The 17,128-nt window shown below is 52.6% G+C and overlaps 1 protein-coding gene across 2 annotated transcripts in view; it reads right to left on the bottom strand.

The window, feature by feature from the left end:
• Nucleotides 1-17,128, bottom strand: part of CDH4 (cadherin 4) — a 549,827-nt gene that overhangs the window by 122,292 nt on the left and 410,407 nt on the right. Inside the window, exons 4-5 of one of the 2 annotated variants that reach the window (XM_067708632.1) lie at nt 15,858-15,962; nt 9,601-9,774 (exon numbers count right to left, since the gene is read on the bottom strand). In XM_067708632.1, the coding sequence (XP_067564733.1) occupies nt 9,601-9,774; nt 15,858-15,962 (279 nt within the window). The remainder of the gene's footprint in view (nt 1-9,600; nt 9,775-15,857; nt 15,963-17,128) is intronic. The other variant, XM_067708633.1, reaches the window with a different exon arrangement.

Genomic DNA, 17,128 nt, shown 5'->3' with positions numbered 1-17,128 from the left:
GTTAACCCACACATTTATCTTTTCCGGTGTTCTCCATCCCTTCCTGTAGATCTGAATTTCCAACTGGTGTCATTTCTTTTCAGCCAAAAGGATATCCTTTACTACTTAATGTGGGCCTGCTGCTCATGCGTTCCTTAAGTTTGTTGATCAGAAATGCCTTTATTTCACCTTCAATTCTGAGGGATTTTTTTTTTTCTGGATACAGAATTCTTGGTTGATGGTTTCTTTTCATTCAGCAATTTGAAAATGTCATTGCCCAGAGACCTCTATCACTTCTAAAGAGAGGCCAGCCCTTGTTCCCACTGTGGTCCTTTGTGCTGCATTTCTCCTCTGCTTTCAAGGTTTTCTCTCTAGTTTTAGAATTTCAGCAGTTTGACTATAATCAAGGTATGGCTTTGTTTGTATTTATCCTACTTGAGATTCACTGAATTTCTTGGATATATAAGTTTGTTTCTCCATTAAATTTGGGGAAATTTCAACCCTTTTCCCTATCTTATTATCTCTCCTCTCCTTTTGGGACTCCAGTTACACACGTTAGGCCACTTAATTTCGTCCCATTGAATCTCTGTGTGTTTCAATCCTCTCCCCTGCCATTCTTCAGGCTAGATAATTTTTATCGATTGACACACTGACCTTTCTTCTGCCTTCTACAATCTATTTGTAAGCCCATCCAGTGCGTTTTTCATTAGAGACATTATACTCTTCAGGTTTACCACGTCCATTTGGTTATATTTTTAGAGTTTCCATTCTCCTGCTCTGACTCTCGATGTATTCATTCATTCTGACCATATTTTCCTTTAAGTCCTTGACCCTATTTCTAAGAGATATTTTAAAAGCCTTGCTGCTAATTCCAGTATCTGGGTGACCTCAGGGTTAGATTCTATGAGCGGTTTTTGCCTAATTATGGGTCACGTTTTCCTTTTTCGTTTTTGTTTTTTTTTGCATGTCTTGTAATTTTTGTTTGGATACTGATCATTGTAATCATTGTAGATGATATTATACAGAGAATCTGGTTCTGTTGTCTTTCTCTGGAGGCTGTTAACTTGGTTGGACTGAAATTTAACTCTGTTTACCTTGCCGTAGGCAGCAGCTGAAGTCTCTTCTCTGCGCTCTCAATCTTCTAGCTGTTGCTTTTCTCTGGGTTCTCTGGAGTTCTCCTTGTGCGTGCACAGTTTAAGGGGTAGCCAAGGAGCTGGACAGAGCTTATAAGTGTATCTGGGAGTCTCCATCTGTGGCTACATATTTTATAGGATTTATCCCCTCACATTCCAGCTGCTTTGTCAGTTCTAAACCCCATCTTCCAACTCCTCTGGCCAGTAAGACTGGGTTTCTTCGTGAGATCTAGCCATACTTTGAGGCAAGGATGGACTGGGGGGTGCTTTCAAAGGGAAAGCCATATAAACACAGGTCTCACCCAGTGCTGTTTTCTTTTCACGGGTGGAGTCCCCTACAGTTTCTGCCTACTATTCATCACTCTCAAGTAACTTCAAATAGTTTTTAACAAAGAATTTCCCCTAGAGTTTATAATTGTTATTTGAGGAGTGTTAGTCTGATATAAACTACTCCACCATTACCAGAAACAGAACTTCCAATTTCAGTATTTTCAAGGATTGTTTATCTAACCTAACCATCTTCATTATGATCGTGAAAGGCTGACTAGTAGAGGTGGGCATGATGGCTGTATCATTCATTCACTCAATAAGTACTTAATGACATCTACTCTGTCCCTGCTGCTGTGCCTGACAGGTGAACTATCCCTCAAGGCCCTTTACATTTACTGGGGAGATAGACCTATAATCACTGAAAAAACAGCATCAAAAACTCTACCACAATGGCAGGCAATGGGGAGGACCCGTGTTGGGGAGATAGACCTATAATCACGGAAAAAACAGCATCAAAAACTCTACCACAATGGCAGGCAATGGGGAGGACCCGTGTTGGTCCTGAGAAGTGGGGCATTATTAAAGGAGGCAGGAAGTAGCCAGGTTGGGGGGTGTCAGGTACAGGGGGAAAACACAGGACTCCAGGTAACCAAGGGTGTGATCAGGACCGGAAGCTACAAGTAGCCCAGCATGGCTGGAGTTTGGTGCACCAAGGGGCAGAGTCAGATCGTGGGGCCCCGTGTGATGTGCTCCAGGGTTAGGTTTTCTCCTGGGGACAGAGGGGAAATGATGGAAGGGGAACAACACACACACGTCGTGCTTTGAAAGGTCACCTTCTTCCACGAGAAGGTGCATAATGACCACGTCAGTTGTTCATTCATGGATGGACACCTTCAGAGTGCCAGAACATAGGCTCCTAGGTGGACTCAGTGGCAATTACACTGACAGGTCACCCAGCAAACATTTTGCAGGCTAACACTGAGTTAAACTCCAGCCAGCTCCCTCACATGTACTTACACATCTGATGAACATTCCCGGAGAGTCTACCTGGGCCAGATACGGGCTCACTCACCATCTCCCTGTCACACATCTCATAACGCAGACCCCAGCCCAGGGCACATTTCATCACAAAACTAGCTCCTGAGCTCTAGTCCCCCAAACCCAGATCCTCCTCCATTTACACAAAAGGTCGATAAATACTTGTGGCTGGATGTGAGGCTACGCGGTGCACGTGCACAAAACAGGAACGAAATTGTCGAGAAAATGTGAAGAAAACTTTTGACTTCAGTTGGTTCAAGATCATTTGGATTGTCAGACGTGAGGGGCTGACTTTCACGACCCTTTCCAAACCACCTGCAGCCGAGCTCCCTGCTCTAGAAACGGCCTCCTGCTTGCCTTTTCCAAGAGGCCATCTTTCATGCTAAGCAATTATGCAAGGACTTCCTTCCAGAGTCTTCTATTTAGAGCTCCCTTGCCAGACTCTCTGGCAGGGACCCCGAGGATGGGTCTGCATGACTTCTTGTCTGGTAAAATGTCAACTTCCAAAATTAAAGGACTTGTGTCCCAAGAGCATTACCTTCTGCCTCGTCACCTACAGCGGATTCCTACGGTCGCCCTGGACAGCCTCTCAAGTTAACAGATTCTGAATTTTTATTAGACTCAGCTAAGAGATGCATCCTCTTTCTAAAAGTTTGATTTGATTCTCATTCTAAATCCTGCTGGAAGTCAAACCTAACATCCATGCTAGAAAAGCAAGTGTCTTTTTAAAACCCTCCTCTAGTCGACATGTGAAGGAATCCTAACCGAGGCAGGGAAGGGACCAAGTTCTGGATGACGGGCAGAAAGCTGATGCCTGGTGGCTCTTGAGGCCACAAAAGGGCTCTGCGTTCTCTCCCTTCTGAGTCCCCCAGTGACTGCGCAGCGCCTGACACCCATGGATGACCCCAGACTGTTCTGTCCAGAGCCCAGGGCTGGAATTTGGGAGTGGGAAGGTCTCTTGTTAATCTTTGCTGGATGTCCCCTCCTGCCATTCCCCATGATTCCCCCCCCCCACCCCGCCATAATGAAAAGCCTCTACCCAGCTTCCCAGGGGATCAGCTTAGCGACTGTGAATTAGTTCCTCCTCCCTTCTGAGAGGACAGCCTGGATCTTCTGAGCGCTATCTCCGGGAAGCGGCTGCACCTCCTCACTCACCACTTCACTGAGAGTGCGCTCTAATTCTGGTGGGCGTGGCACCGGGAGTCTGGTGGGCGTGGCACCGGGAGTGCTTACCGGCCTCGCCCGGGGCGTCACGGCTCCCGGCAGCCCGGCCAGCAATAGCTGCCTCGCCCTGCCCAGGGCCCCCTCGGCGGGGCGAGCGAATGCTCAGCGAGGGTCTCCCTGCATGGCCCAGCGAAGGCTCACAAAGAGACAAGATACTCTTTCCAAGGAAAACGCCTGTAAGTAACACAGGTCTCTTTGGGAAGAACATTCTGCCGGCTGCTCTCCCTCCCGCTTTTTCATTTAACATCTTATCAGAAGGAAACGCCGTAGTGAGTGCAGAATTGCAGCTGATCCCAGCTGAGCCTCCAGAGCTCCACACTCAGCTTCCCACTCCCATCAAGCTGCAGTCACGCTGCTGTGATTTGGGCGTCTTTCGGGGCAGCACCCCCCCCCAAAACAACAAACCACTGACAGGAAACTCATCGACCTCCTGCAGACACAGTGGGGTAGAAAAGCACCCCAAACCCTCGCCTGTGCTCCGTAAGAGTTTAAGGGAGAAAGCGGGGAGAAGGAGCGAGGGAGGGTGCGGGGGCAGACGCTGAGCACACGAGTGTGCGCCCACGTGGAAGTGGGGGGGCTGTGTGCGCACGCGTGTGTGCATCTGCCTGCATGAGTTTCTGGGCTGAGTTCTCCCGTAATGACTCGGAATCCATTGGAAAAACCAATCTTTTACAGAAACTGTAACAGAGATTCCATTTTCCATTTGCTGGAGGTACCATCTCCGCATGATCCTCCGCATGAGGATCAGCTCAGCTTGGAGGCCGACTCCAGGGGAAGCAGTGCCAGGACCCCCCCACAAATGCCACATGCCACGGCCAGCATGCTGTGTGAGCCCATGGGTGCCCGGGACGGCTCGCCATCGGGATTGCTGCCATCACTCCCTCCCTCACTCATTTGTTCATTCAGTCAACACGCGCAGTGCCTGCCGTTTACAGTACAGAGATGCAGGCAGGGCCCCTGCCTTCAGGAGGCCTGTCCTTGGGTGAATAAATAGCAGGCATGACGTCAGACTGTACTGAGTGCTACGGCGGAAGTACAGCGGACAGTGTGGTAAAGACAGACCAGGCTTGGAGAAGGGCAGGTGAGTCAGGTCTGATCGCTCACCTAGACCACCCCCTTCCTTGGCGCTGCGGGGCCCTTCGAGCCGAAAGGACGCACACTTTCTCCTCTGGGGAAACCCACTGGGGCAGCACGCAGCCATTTCCCACACGTACCCCCCCTCCTGGGCACAGAGCTGGGCCGCGTTCCCCGGGGTCCTCTGCAACTTGGCCAATGGAATTCAGGCGGGAATGGTGTTTCCCACGTCCAGGCCCAGCCGACCCTGCGCTCCTCCCTCTGGCGCCCCGCGTGACAGCCCCCAAATGACCTTCCCAGGAGCAAGAAATAAACCTCTGTTCTGTTCGGTTTCTGAAATTGTGGGAATGCCCGTCAGAGCGTCAGCCCTCCCTGCAGTCCGCGTTGGAGCTGACATCCACCTGGAGATAGCCTCCCTCCAGGGGCTGCGGACACGTCGGGGGGTCCGAGCAGCAGAGGACGCGGTCTCTCCAAACCACAGCAACACTGCAGACTAGAAGACAGGAGAGGCTGCCCCTCAGTGAGTCCGTGGAGCGCGCAGCTCTGCTCATCGCACGCCAGACACCACGCCCGGACCGCCTGTCCCCACGGCTCCAGCGTAGAAACATCACCAGCAAGGAGAGTCCCCAGGAGCCTGCGTGTGCAGGGGCCCGAGAGCTCCCGCCGTCGCTGCTTTCCTGCCGGATTTTGCAAGGTTTACGTTCACTGGGGAGGGGGCTCATTTCACTGCTTCAGAGCGGTGCACGTCCCCCATCAGGGCACACAGACGTCACTGTGACCTCGTGAGAAGACTGTGCCCCCTCAACACAGCCACAGGCCCGTGGGGCGCGAGTGCCTGCTGCTCGGGGAAGCCGGCTCTCCCCTCTCCTACTGCCAGACCCGACCTCTCTGCCTCGGGGCTGCCGGCAGTGGTCAGGCTGGAAGCACACGGGTGTCTTTCCTCCACTGTCCAGCAGAGGACAGACGACCCAGCAGATCTTGGGAACCCCTGCAGGACAAGGGCTCTGCCCACAGTGGCCTTCTTCCCTTTTGGGACCTTTCACAGGCCTGGGTATGACTGGGCACAGAGGAGGGAAATTCCTCGTGTTGGTACCCATATCATCAACTCTGAGAAAGCACTGAGAGCCAGGACGACAGAATATCCCAGTGGCGGCAAGATGCCTGCCAAACGCACGTGTGTGAGGGTGTGAGTGAGCAAACGCCCCCTCGGGGCTCATTACAGACTCACCCGTCACTAGAAGGTTCCCGCCAAGCGTTGAGTATTGGTGAGGATGACTCGGCCAGACGTTCCGGAGTTTGGGAAATGAGGTGGATCTGGCTTGTGGGTCAAATCGGGCCCACTGCCTGCTTCTGTAAATAAAGTTTTATCGGAACCCAGCCACGCCCGTTGGTCTACATATTGCCGAGGGCCGCCTTCACGCTACAAAGGCAGAGCAGGATAGTTTCAACAGAGGCCAGTCGGCAGGGCTCACAAAGCCTAGAACATTCACTACCTGGTCCTTCACAGAAGACGCTTGCCAAGGGCTCTGAGGAAAACAGACGCAGACGCAGAGAATGGGCTTGAGGACACGCGGAGGGGGAAGGGGAAGCTGGGATGAAGTGAGAGAGGCATGGACATATATACACAACCAAACGTAAGGTAGATAGCTAGTGGGAAGCAGCCGCATAGCACAGGGAGATCAGCTCGGTGCTTTGTGGCCGCCCGGAGGGGTGGGATAGGGAGGGTGGGAGGGAGGGAGACGCAAGAGGGAAGAGATATGGGGACATATGTATATGTATAGCTGATTCACTTTGTTATACAGCAGAAACCAACACACCATTGTAAAGCAATTACACTCCAATAAAGATGTTAAAAAAAAAAAAAAGAAAAAGTTTGCCAATCCCTGAGTTAGATGGACAGATTTCTACTAGAGATGACCTTTGGGGAGCACAGCCCAAGGCCTTCAACAAAACTGGCTCACACAATGAAAACCTGGCTCCCTGTCCAGTTTGCTTTCAATCCTGGCGACACTTCAGAGGAAGCTTCTGGCTCCGGTGTATCTCAGACACGTCAACACTTGCATGTCCCCCCCCCCCCCGCCCCCTCCCGCCCCAGAGCTATGTTTCCTCTGCTTTATGCAGAGATACCTCCAGCTTTCCAATTGTGAGCCAATAAAGCCTCCTTTTGGAATAAATGTATTTATACTGAAAATGAGCTACTAGAGAAAATCTCAAGTAAATGGCAAGTGGCAGTCCAACGCGGCAAAGGCCTCGAGGCTGGCGGGGGCCCCAGAGCCGTCACCAGCACCCCCGTTGGCGTGGGCTGTGCCCTGGGCCTGGCCCATGTGCCCAGAGGACGCTCAGTCTGGGAAACTGCGCCCGGGCTGGGGGGGTCGATGCTTGAGCGCCTCCCTCCAGTCCTCACCTCCGTTTCGCTGTGACCCCGCCCTCCCAGGCAGGCCTCTCAAGGGCGCGTGATGGCTCTGGAAGTGAACTCCCATCCCAGGGGACTGAGGCAGGAGGGTGGCTCTGTGTGACTGAAACTCAGCAGGGCCCTATGGGGCCCTCCTGGTCACAAAAGCCTTTCCGTGTCCCCTGTTTCTTACTTGCAGGAAAAAGGCTTCAGTCTCCTAGACCTTCCTGAATACCAAAGAGCAGATTCAAACACTTGCTAACCAGGGAAGTAAGGGAATGCGGAAAAACAAAGGGAGAACAATCACACTACAGTGCAGAGATCAAAGCAGGATCCTGGTTCCTGCTCAAGGAGTGTACGTAACTGCATCTTCAGTTCTTCTGCAGGAACTGAGGACCCCACGCAGGTGGAGGACGGCAGCTCCAGGCTGAGCACGAGATTCCTAGAGCCCCGTCCTGCTACCTCACCAGCAACCAGTCAGAAGAAAGTCACACACCCTGCAGCCCTCACCCCAAGTTTTGCCTATAAAAACTTCTCCCCCAAGAGAAACTCCCTTCAAATCAGGGAGTTTGAAGTTTTTGAGCACGAACCACCCATTCTCCTTGCTTGGCCCTGCAGTAAACACTTCTCTGCTCCAAACTCCAACATTTCGGTCTGTTTGGCCTCCCCCATGCGACAGGCACACACACTTGTGTTCGGTGATATGCTGAGCTGGACACACCCTCCTGCTCCTCCTTTTTTCCACGACTGCCACACACAGCACTTCTGACACCAGAGGTGTCACCACATCCAGCAATTCTCTGTGACACCAGCTGGGGGTGCTACCATTTAACTCAACTCTGACACCATCTACCCGGAGAGGGCGTCCATCCCACAGGTTAAGGGCTCGGTCCCCCGAGATGCTCCCACTTCAGACGTCAATTGCCAAGTCCAGGTTGTCACCTGAGCTTCTGACCGATTGGCTGTAACTCTGAGGTTCCAACACCCCCCTCCTTGGGTTCGATTAACTTGCTAGAGCAGCTCACAGAACTCGGAAAACCAGTGCACTCGCTAGATTATTGGTTTATTGTAAAGGGTACGAACTCAGGAACAGTCAGAGGGAAGAGGCGTAGGACGAGGTGTGGGAAGGTTCCCGGAGACTTCACGCCCTCCCTGAGAGCCATCCTCACTGAATCTCCATGTGTTCACCCCCCGGAAGCTCTCTGAACCCTGTCCTTTTGGGGTTTTATGGAGACTTCGTTACGTAGGCACGACCGATTAAATCATGGGTCACTGGTGACTGATTCAGCATCCAGCCCCTCTTCCCTCCTGGGGTGAGTGGCTGGGGGGGAAGGGGAACGTGAAGGTCCCAGCCCTGCAGTCACAGGGTTGGTACCCGCCCCGGCCTTAGGTTCCCCTGGGACTTCCCCAAAGTCCCCTCATGCACATGAGCTCAGGTGTGCTAGAAGGGGTTTGCTGTGGATGTCTGCAGACATCTTTTTCACTCTTATCATTTAGGAAATTGCACGGGTTTTACGAGTTCTGGCCAGAAACAGGAACAAAGACCAAACTAAGTCACAGCGTCACATGTGGTGAAGGCAGGGCGATAGTCACGACACGGCTCCGTGGCTGTGGTGTGTATGGTGGGGTGACTGACCTGGATGGCCCTGCGAGGTCTGCTGCTTCAGCTCTGCATTTTAATACCCACCCCCCAGCTTTCTGCATCAAAAAGAACAGGAAACAAAACAGACTAATCAGGCCAAGGAATGAAGCCGACGCCCTAATAACACTCGAGGGGCCCCAGCTCCACAGGTGGGGAGAGGCGCTGGCCACGGATGGGATTATCTAACGGGGTTCTCACCACCACTTTATCAAACTGTTGTTCAGATTGGGCTGCAATCTTCCTTCAAAGGGAAGGAGATGACGCTAGTTGGTGGCCTTGATCATTGAAAAACAGATTTGTAAAATGAGTCCTTCAGTCCTTCAGGAAAAGCAACCTCGTGGTGGCTGCTGGGAGCAGGTGACCCTAAGGGAAGGGACACAGAACTGCCCCCCCCCGGCACCTCAGGCTCAGTCTCAGCACCTCTGACTTTTCACCAAGATCATGGTCAGCGTGGACAAGCCATCATTCTCCATTCAATATCTTAGCCATAATCGGGAAGAAGCGTGAACATGCAGACCAAAGGAAGGTGTCAGAGGTCAAAGGCCATGACCCAAGTCTCCATCCCATCTCCTTACAACACCAGAACAGTCACTGGACAGTAACCGGAGAGACAGGACCCAATGCAAGCAGGCCCGTCCACCCTGGAGGATGCAACTGCCCTTCTGACTTTTCTGTTCTGTGTATTACTTATCTCATTACTGAAAAGGCAAAATCTTGACCTTAGACACCCAGTGCAGAGCCGGTCCCAGGCTCCAGGAACAAGCCCATCAGACTTGATTCGCGAGATCCCGGGACAGGCAGGGGCTAAAGCCGAGAGCTTCCCCACCGGCAGGAGCGTCTCCACTTACCCTCACCAGCTGCTGCGGGAAGGGCCCGCGGGAGTTTTCTGGCACGTTGATGGGCGGGATGACCCAGTCCCGTTTCTGCCGCCTCAGCCCATTGGAGCTCTGATGCTGTGGCCACGGCAACAGTGTGTCATTTGGCGGCTGGACAGGGTCCAGGGGTGCACTCTTCTTTCCTTTCTGCAGCGTTATTTGGAAGGGAGAGAAGAGGAAAAGAAGCCTGGTTAGGTGTTGCAGAGGAAAAGGCATCTGTTAGAATTTGTACTATCCTAGATCCAGGGAAAGATTGGATGGTGTTGGGAAAAGTGGGGACGTGTTAGGGAAAAAAATCTAGCAAGACCCTCATCTCTACAAAGAAATGGACTACAGATTAAATGGGGGTTAAGAAACCATAAACAAAGAAGAAAATATAGCTGACTCTTTAACCAGTACATCAGGGCCCAAAACGATGGAAAAAAATTACAAAGGATAATATTCATACATTTTAACTTAAAACCCTTGTTTATGAAAACATACCCTAAAAGCAATTGATGAAGTTACAACAAATCTGACAAACAGCTAAGAGCCTGACTATATAAAGAGTTCCTACAAATCAATAAGAAAAAATTGGGACTTCATTATAACAGGAAAAAGACACAAATAGATAATTAACAGCAAAGTAAATATAAAGGATCAATAAACTCATGAAAAATGTCCAGTCATCAAACAATGCAAATTAAAGCAATATATCCTCCTCACCCATCAAACTGACAAGAGTAAACAAAATGAATCCTCCCCCCTGAGGAGCGTGTCGTGAGTGAGTCAGCAGAGGGTGATGGTTGAGGTTGTGGGATTTGGCGTTAAACAGACCTGGTGTCTTATGTTTACCTGCATCCAAAGATTCATGTGACACGGGGCAAGTGCCCTTAATCTCTCTCAGCTCCAGCTACTTCTTTTATAAAACGGGCTTGGTAATAACAGCACTGAACTCAGAGGGTTGCTATGGAAATTAGACTGATAAGAGCCCATGCCTGGCGGGAACCGGCGGGACTGAATGTCGGCTGCTCTGAAGTCAATGGGGCTCCTCACTGCTGGGAGCAGCATTCTGCCAACAGCTATCAGAAGCCTCAAAAATGGTCCTCGCTTTTGACCCCATAACTCCACAGCTGGAAGTCTGTCCCAGCGGAACTGCATGTGGACAAACCCGCCAAATAAAGATGTTCATTGTAGCTGTCTTTATAATAACATTATGTATATGTGAAATAGTAAAAATACCAGGAAAAAATTCTGGAAGTCTGATGGTGGTAAATAATATTTAAATGCATTACACTACGTTCATATTTTGGGATACTACGTGTCATTAGAAGTTACTCTTTGTAAGTCAGAAAGAGAAAAATAAATACCGTACGCTAACGCATCTATATGGAATCTAAAAAAAAAAAAAAAAAAATGGTACTGATGAACCTAGTGGCAGGGCAGGAATAAAGATGAAGACATAGAGAATGGACTTGAGGACACGGGGCAGGGCAAGGGGAAGCTGGGGCAAAGCGAGAGTAGCATCACATATATCCACTACCAACTGTAAAATAGCTACTGGGAAGCAGCCGCATAGCACAAGAGCAGCTCGGTGCTTTGCGACGGCCTAGAGAGGTGGGATAGGGAAGGTGGGAGGGAGGCTCAGGAGGGAGGGGATATGGGGATATATGTATGCATATGGCTGATTTACTTTGTTGTACAGCGGAAACTAACACAGCATTGTGAAGCAATTATACTCCATAAAGATGTATTAAGAAAAAAAGAAGTTACTCTTTGAAGATATGAAGAAATTCCATACACTGATAGGAAGTGGAGAAATGGCACCAAAGTATACAGGCAGCATAAGTCCCCATGTTTTTTAAAAGGATAGAAAAAAGATTGGAAGGAAATACATAGAAATGTAAACTCTGGTTTTCTCTGGTCACCAGTGAGTTTTTATTTTAATTTATTCCTTTTACCTTTCTGTATTTCTGAATGTTATAATGTACATGAAATTGTATAATTAGAAGAGCTAACAGGACTCACGTATACACAAGACATCTGCACCTATATCGCCTCCATGTTTATTTTCAAGGTGCCCCGTGTGGCCGCCTCCGCACCGTTCTCATGGTTGATGTTCATTTCACTCGAGTCTCAGAGCCAGGAGCATATGAGAGCTCACGTGGCAGAGACAGACCCTGGACCAGGACAGCCCAAGCCAGAGAGGACAGAGCTGGCTGGAGGCCCTAGGCGGTGGCCCCTCTCCAATCACGGCGGGGTCCCCACCCTCCAGCTGAGCTCCCACCCAGTGAGAACCTGTTGGTCTTGCCATTGCCCGTTGAACCTTCCCCACTCCCTCTTGCAAAAAAGCTGCATAGAATAAGTTAGACACACGTCGACAAAACTAATTAAAAAAACCAAAAAAACAGATCAGTCCTGAACGCCAAAACCTGATGCTACATCAATGGAAAAACCCATCTGGACAAGCCACACTCCAGAGACCCCCCTCTGGGACTTTCCCCACCAGGGAAAAGGGGTCCTGCTGTCTTTCGTGTTGAGCTCCTGCACTTAAGAGTCTGCAGCAATTAAAAACCGAAAGGCTTCCCTAGGTCGCTTCCCATCCTTCATGAGAAGAATCCACGCGAGGTGTGTGCATCCCCAGTGGCCTTGATTTCTATGGAAACATGACATTCTCTCAACACCTATTCAAGTCAAACTAACAGATGCTGCCTTGTGACCAACCCTGCATCTCTCACGATGACAGGGGTGGGGTCATCTCTAGACTCCTTGATGAGCATCACAGAACAGTGTTCAGGATGGTCCTGGCCACACCCTGCCCCCTTGCAGCCAGGATGCAGACAACTGCTCTCCACGTGTCAGGGGCAGCCAACGCCTTGTGGGCACTGAGCGTTCTGAACCGTCTCTGCCTGCATCTTCCCTGCTGCCAAGGCTACAGGAAGGTCATCCCCCCTCTACCAGGGAGGCGACTGGGCGGCTCAGAGAGGCCAAGTAACTTCTGAAGGTCACAAAGCTCTTTAGGCAGAGGCAGGATCTGTGTGCCCCCCTCACTTCTGGGGTTTCTTCATGGGGCCCCATCCCCTCTACGGGTCCTCATGTCAGTGTGCAGTGGGCTGGGCAGACATGGACATTCCCATCGGAGAGGCCCAAGGACGTCAGTGAAAAACCTCGGGCCAGCAGAGGCATTTCTGAGTTCCCGCGGCGTCAGCTTCCAGGTTAGAAATGTCAAGTGTGAGATTCCCACCTGGACTCCCCACCTCTGCGCTGACGCCTGCCGCGTGTGCTCAGTGAGCCCTCCAGGGGACTGCCACGCTCCACAGACGCATGACCTTGCGGGGGCTCCCGGCCTCACAGGAAACGAGGGTCACCCGGCACAGGCACTTGCCTCAGCAGAGGGGACCCGCTTGGTGTTTGCTCTGAGCGCGTCTGCGTGCGTGTGTGGGGTGCTGGGGCAGGGGTCCCGGCCACAAGCACGGCCTCTGGGAGGTGGAGCCTGGCCGTCCCGGCTCCGCCATGTCTCCCACGTGCGGCACAGAGAATGCAGGTCTGCCTCGCCCGCTGATGCTTGGGCACCTGCAGAAGCTCACCGAGCCTCTTCATTCTAGACTCGGAATTGTCACGGTTTTCATCGAGCCGTTCTCCTTTTAAAAACCTGCTTTGTCTTCATTTGCTTAGGCTGAGCTTGCATGGCGTTAATTTCCCTAGTGTTGTTTAAATAAATTGCACATATTTGCTACTATTTTAAAGCTGTGAGACAAGTGTAATAACAAAATCTGGCGAAGATCAATGCCAGACCTGCACTAGCTTCAGCTGGGAAGACACACCCACTTCTCCGGGGGAGGAACGCCGATGACGACAATGACCCGTCACCTGATGAGGCGCGCACGCGCTTCGGGACCCGCGCGGACCTCGGGCCGTTCAGAGTGCGGCACGCAAACCCCGACGCGTAATCATACTAATGGTAAATCATGTTTCTGGCCGCTCTCGAAGGTGTTTCCGAACAGACGACAGCTGCCGATTTCCCCACTGCGCCCTGGTCACCCGTGTTTCTGAGCCAATGATGGCGGGTGTTGGGTGATAACGTGAATGTGGCCTCTATGCTCCTGATACACGTGTGCACGTTCACCTACATAGGCACACGCATGTATGTACAGGCCAGGCACATACAGACACACGTGCACGCACACATGTGCACGTGCCTCTGTGCTATGTCTCATATACACATGCACGTGTGTACACATGTGTGTGTGTGTGTTGTTTCTCTCTCTGTGTATGTAATGCGTCACAATTTTCTCAGAACCAACAGCCCGGCCCCAACAGGCTGTTCCTTACACACAGTTCAGCCCAAGTCAGAGGTCTTGTAACTGGTGGGGGTCGGAGGGGGTCCTGACGGCCGCGCTGGCCTTGGAGCCAGCAAGCTGCTCCCTGCAGGTTCGCAGGATGGCGAGCGCTGAGGGATCGCCTGGTCCTCTGATGGGACTCGGCCCGGCCCACCCCAGGGAGGAGCTGGTGCTCGACAAGCAGCGGCTGAGCGGGGCACGGTGTGCAGCGGGGGTGGCGGCCCCTGGGGACCCCTCGGAGCCCTGATCCCAGGAAGGGGCGGCGACGGGCTTTTACAGGGGCGTCTTGAGGGGCCAGGACCGCTCAGGACACGCGTCTGCCCTGTTCCGCCGGCAGCGGGCCTTTCCCAAAAGGGGCAGAGGAAGGGCAGGGGCCGTGGCTCCCAGGTACAGATCACGCAGAGGCCAGGCGCTCATTTGTGAGGCCCTAAATCCGTCTGCTCCTTATCAGCGCGCTCATTTGTGAGGCCCTAAATCCGTCTGCTCCTTATCAGCTGTTATTTACAAAGCATTTCTCATCTCAGATGGCCTCTCCCACTGAGCCTTCATCCATCGGGCTTAGCAGCGGATCGTTCCGCTGACGATGCTCTGAAATGGTGACTTACTAGGGGAGGAGCCTCCCTAGGCTGGGCTCCGAGCGCCAGGCCTGGGGCCCGGGATGAGCCTTATCCTGCCTCTGGGCCTCCGTTTCCCGCCCCGGAGCTGGACAAGCTCTGCGCTTTGGGGGCAGCTGGGGCGTGGGCAGGAGGCTGGGGTACTTTCTGGAGCGTAGCTTCTTCACGTCACAACCTGGGGGGGTTCCGTGGTCTCGCTCCTGAGTGATACAGGTGAGCTACGGAGTCACTGCCCCAGCGGACTCGCACTTTGCAAAGACGAAACGCCACCCCGTGCCTGTGCGGTTGCTTGGGCTGGTCCCCCTCGAGGGGTGTGCACACCCGCTCTGTCTAGAGCACGTGGGGGTCTGGGGAGGCCAGGACGGGGGTCTAAGACCCTTCTAGGTCACCTCGTCTCTGGGCTTCGCGCTTCTCTCTCGGCAGGTTTTCAGGAACAGCCTCAGGCATAGGCATCTTCTCTCCAGGGACAAAGTGACAAAACCCCCATGCTCAGGAACACAGCTCAGTGAACTCAAGAGAAAAGGGGAGGAATGGAGACAAGGACCGTCTTCCACTCTCACGGGAAGGCCGAGGCCCAGGATTCACAGGCAAGCTGCGCGACTGCCATCCTCCCGCAAAGTCATCATTTTCCACCTTCTCCTGGCACCAGCCCAAACCTGGAGCCCAGCAGTGACCCGCACACCCGCCTTCCCAAGGTGGCTTTTGTTTTTTATCTCCTCACCGGGCATATTATCTTATTTTCTCAAGCTCCCAGCAGCCCTGTGCCTGCCCGGGGCCTGCTCTCCTTGTAAGGAGCGTCGCTCTGTGTCTCTGACTATGAGAGTAATCAAGTGTGGCTTCTAGGTGAGGTCTTCAGGGACTCCCCGACATTAGGAAGAAGCTGGGTCACTTCCTTTCCATCATCGTTCACAAGTGAAAGATGAATAATGTAAAACCGACCTGGGGCAGGTTTTAAATTATCGCCTCTTTTTTTTTTCTTTTTTTCAAAAAGGAAAAAAAAAGAGAGAGGAAAGTGTCAGGGGAGGACGACAGTCATATGCACCTCCTCCAATCTACATGCAGGAAGTTACAATCTGTCATCTTTTTCTATCACCCAACCACTCGCCTGGTAGGAACACAGACTTATGAAGAGCCAAGTATAAGCAAATAGGTGACTCACGAAACACTCAGAAGCGGCGCTGAGCAGGGAATATAAACAATGCAGACTGTCTTCAAGGCAGCAAGTCCCTTCCCAGCCATCATGGTTTGAGGAGGGTGACAGCTGCTTAGCAGCGAATAAGCGATATGTACTGCTCACCTCTCCTGGTGACGGGAGTGTAGGTGACGGGTCCCACTGCGAGACAGGCAGGGACCTGGGACCCGGGACCCTCTGCTGCAGGGCTTGCACCTGGATAGACGTCTCCTTGAGCAACAGATACAAAGAGACTATAAGGGACTGAAAAGAACTGCACCCACGGCGCAGTTGGGGCGAGTCTGAACAAGATACAAAGAGTCCAAAAACCCAACTGCCACTTCTGAAGAGCCGGGAGCAAAAGCATGGTCCTGCGCGTGCGCCCTGCACTCACCACCACCAAAGCCACCCCTCTGGCCCAAGCCCTGGACACACCCCTATCCTCACCCCATACACAGAACCCCACGGACGCCCGGCCACTTCTGCAGAGTGCGACGAGCTCCACTGTTCTCCAGAAGATGGCCCAGCAGAAGCCACTGCCCTCAAGAGGTGACGTGGATATGAAAACGGCTTCAACAGTCCCAGATCCCAGTGCGTTTCTAAGGAGCGCCTGGCAGCCCTGACCTTCGAAGATGGGGTCACAGATGACAGCCTGACCCCCCATGGGCCCTCCCACACAGCTGTTGGGTCCCATGCCGCCCTGCCTCAGCACTGTAAACTCCCCCCACTTTTGAGAAAATAGCATGAACACAAGTCCACCAATTCAACAAAAGCTACATTTATGGGGACACTTTCAAGTTAGCTCCCCGTGGGATGTGCCAACCAGGCGAGCTGACCGCCAGCGTCCACGAGGACACCTTCTCGATCAAGGGGCCTGGGGTCAGCTTTCCGGCCCCCCCTGCGATGGAATCATGGGCTTTCCTTACCCAGGGCAGTGCCTTCTCGGGAAGGTGCCCTGTGTGATCTTCTTTCCCTGACTGGCAGCGCGTGGACCCTGAATGCGGAGGCAGGGGATGGGCAGGCTGGAGGGAATTGTGGTTTTTAACTTCCCTGTTCTTCCCTGCTCTCTGGTCTCCAGACTGGGCCATGTGCCGAGGAGCAGTGCATCCAGCCCCTCTCTGGGCAGTGGGTGCGCAGCTCAGGGACAGGGGTCTGGGACCTGCACCTGCACTGAGCTTCCCGCGAGATGCAGGCAGGGGAGGCCCTCAGGATGGAGCCCTGATGAGGCCGGGCTGCTTCTCTTTCGCCACGAAGGTCAACCAGCCCGCGTGTCTCCCCGCACGAAGCAACACCGGGGCATCCACCCGGGACCCCTTTCCTTTCAACCAGCGTCCAGCGTCCAGCCCTGTAGGCTCCTGCACCTTCTTCCATGCAGAGTGAGCAAGACCCACTCACTG

The sequence above is a fragment of the Pseudorca crassidens genome, chromosome 15, assembly GCF_039906515.1.
Source record: "Pseudorca crassidens isolate mPseCra1 chromosome 15, mPseCra1.hap1, whole genome shotgun sequence".
In the NCBI taxonomy this organism is placed as follows: Eukaryota; Metazoa; Chordata; class Mammalia; order Artiodactyla; family Delphinidae; genus Pseudorca; species Pseudorca crassidens.
Note: the sequence above shows the minus strand (reverse complement) of the source record. Positions and strands in the feature narration are given on the sequence as shown.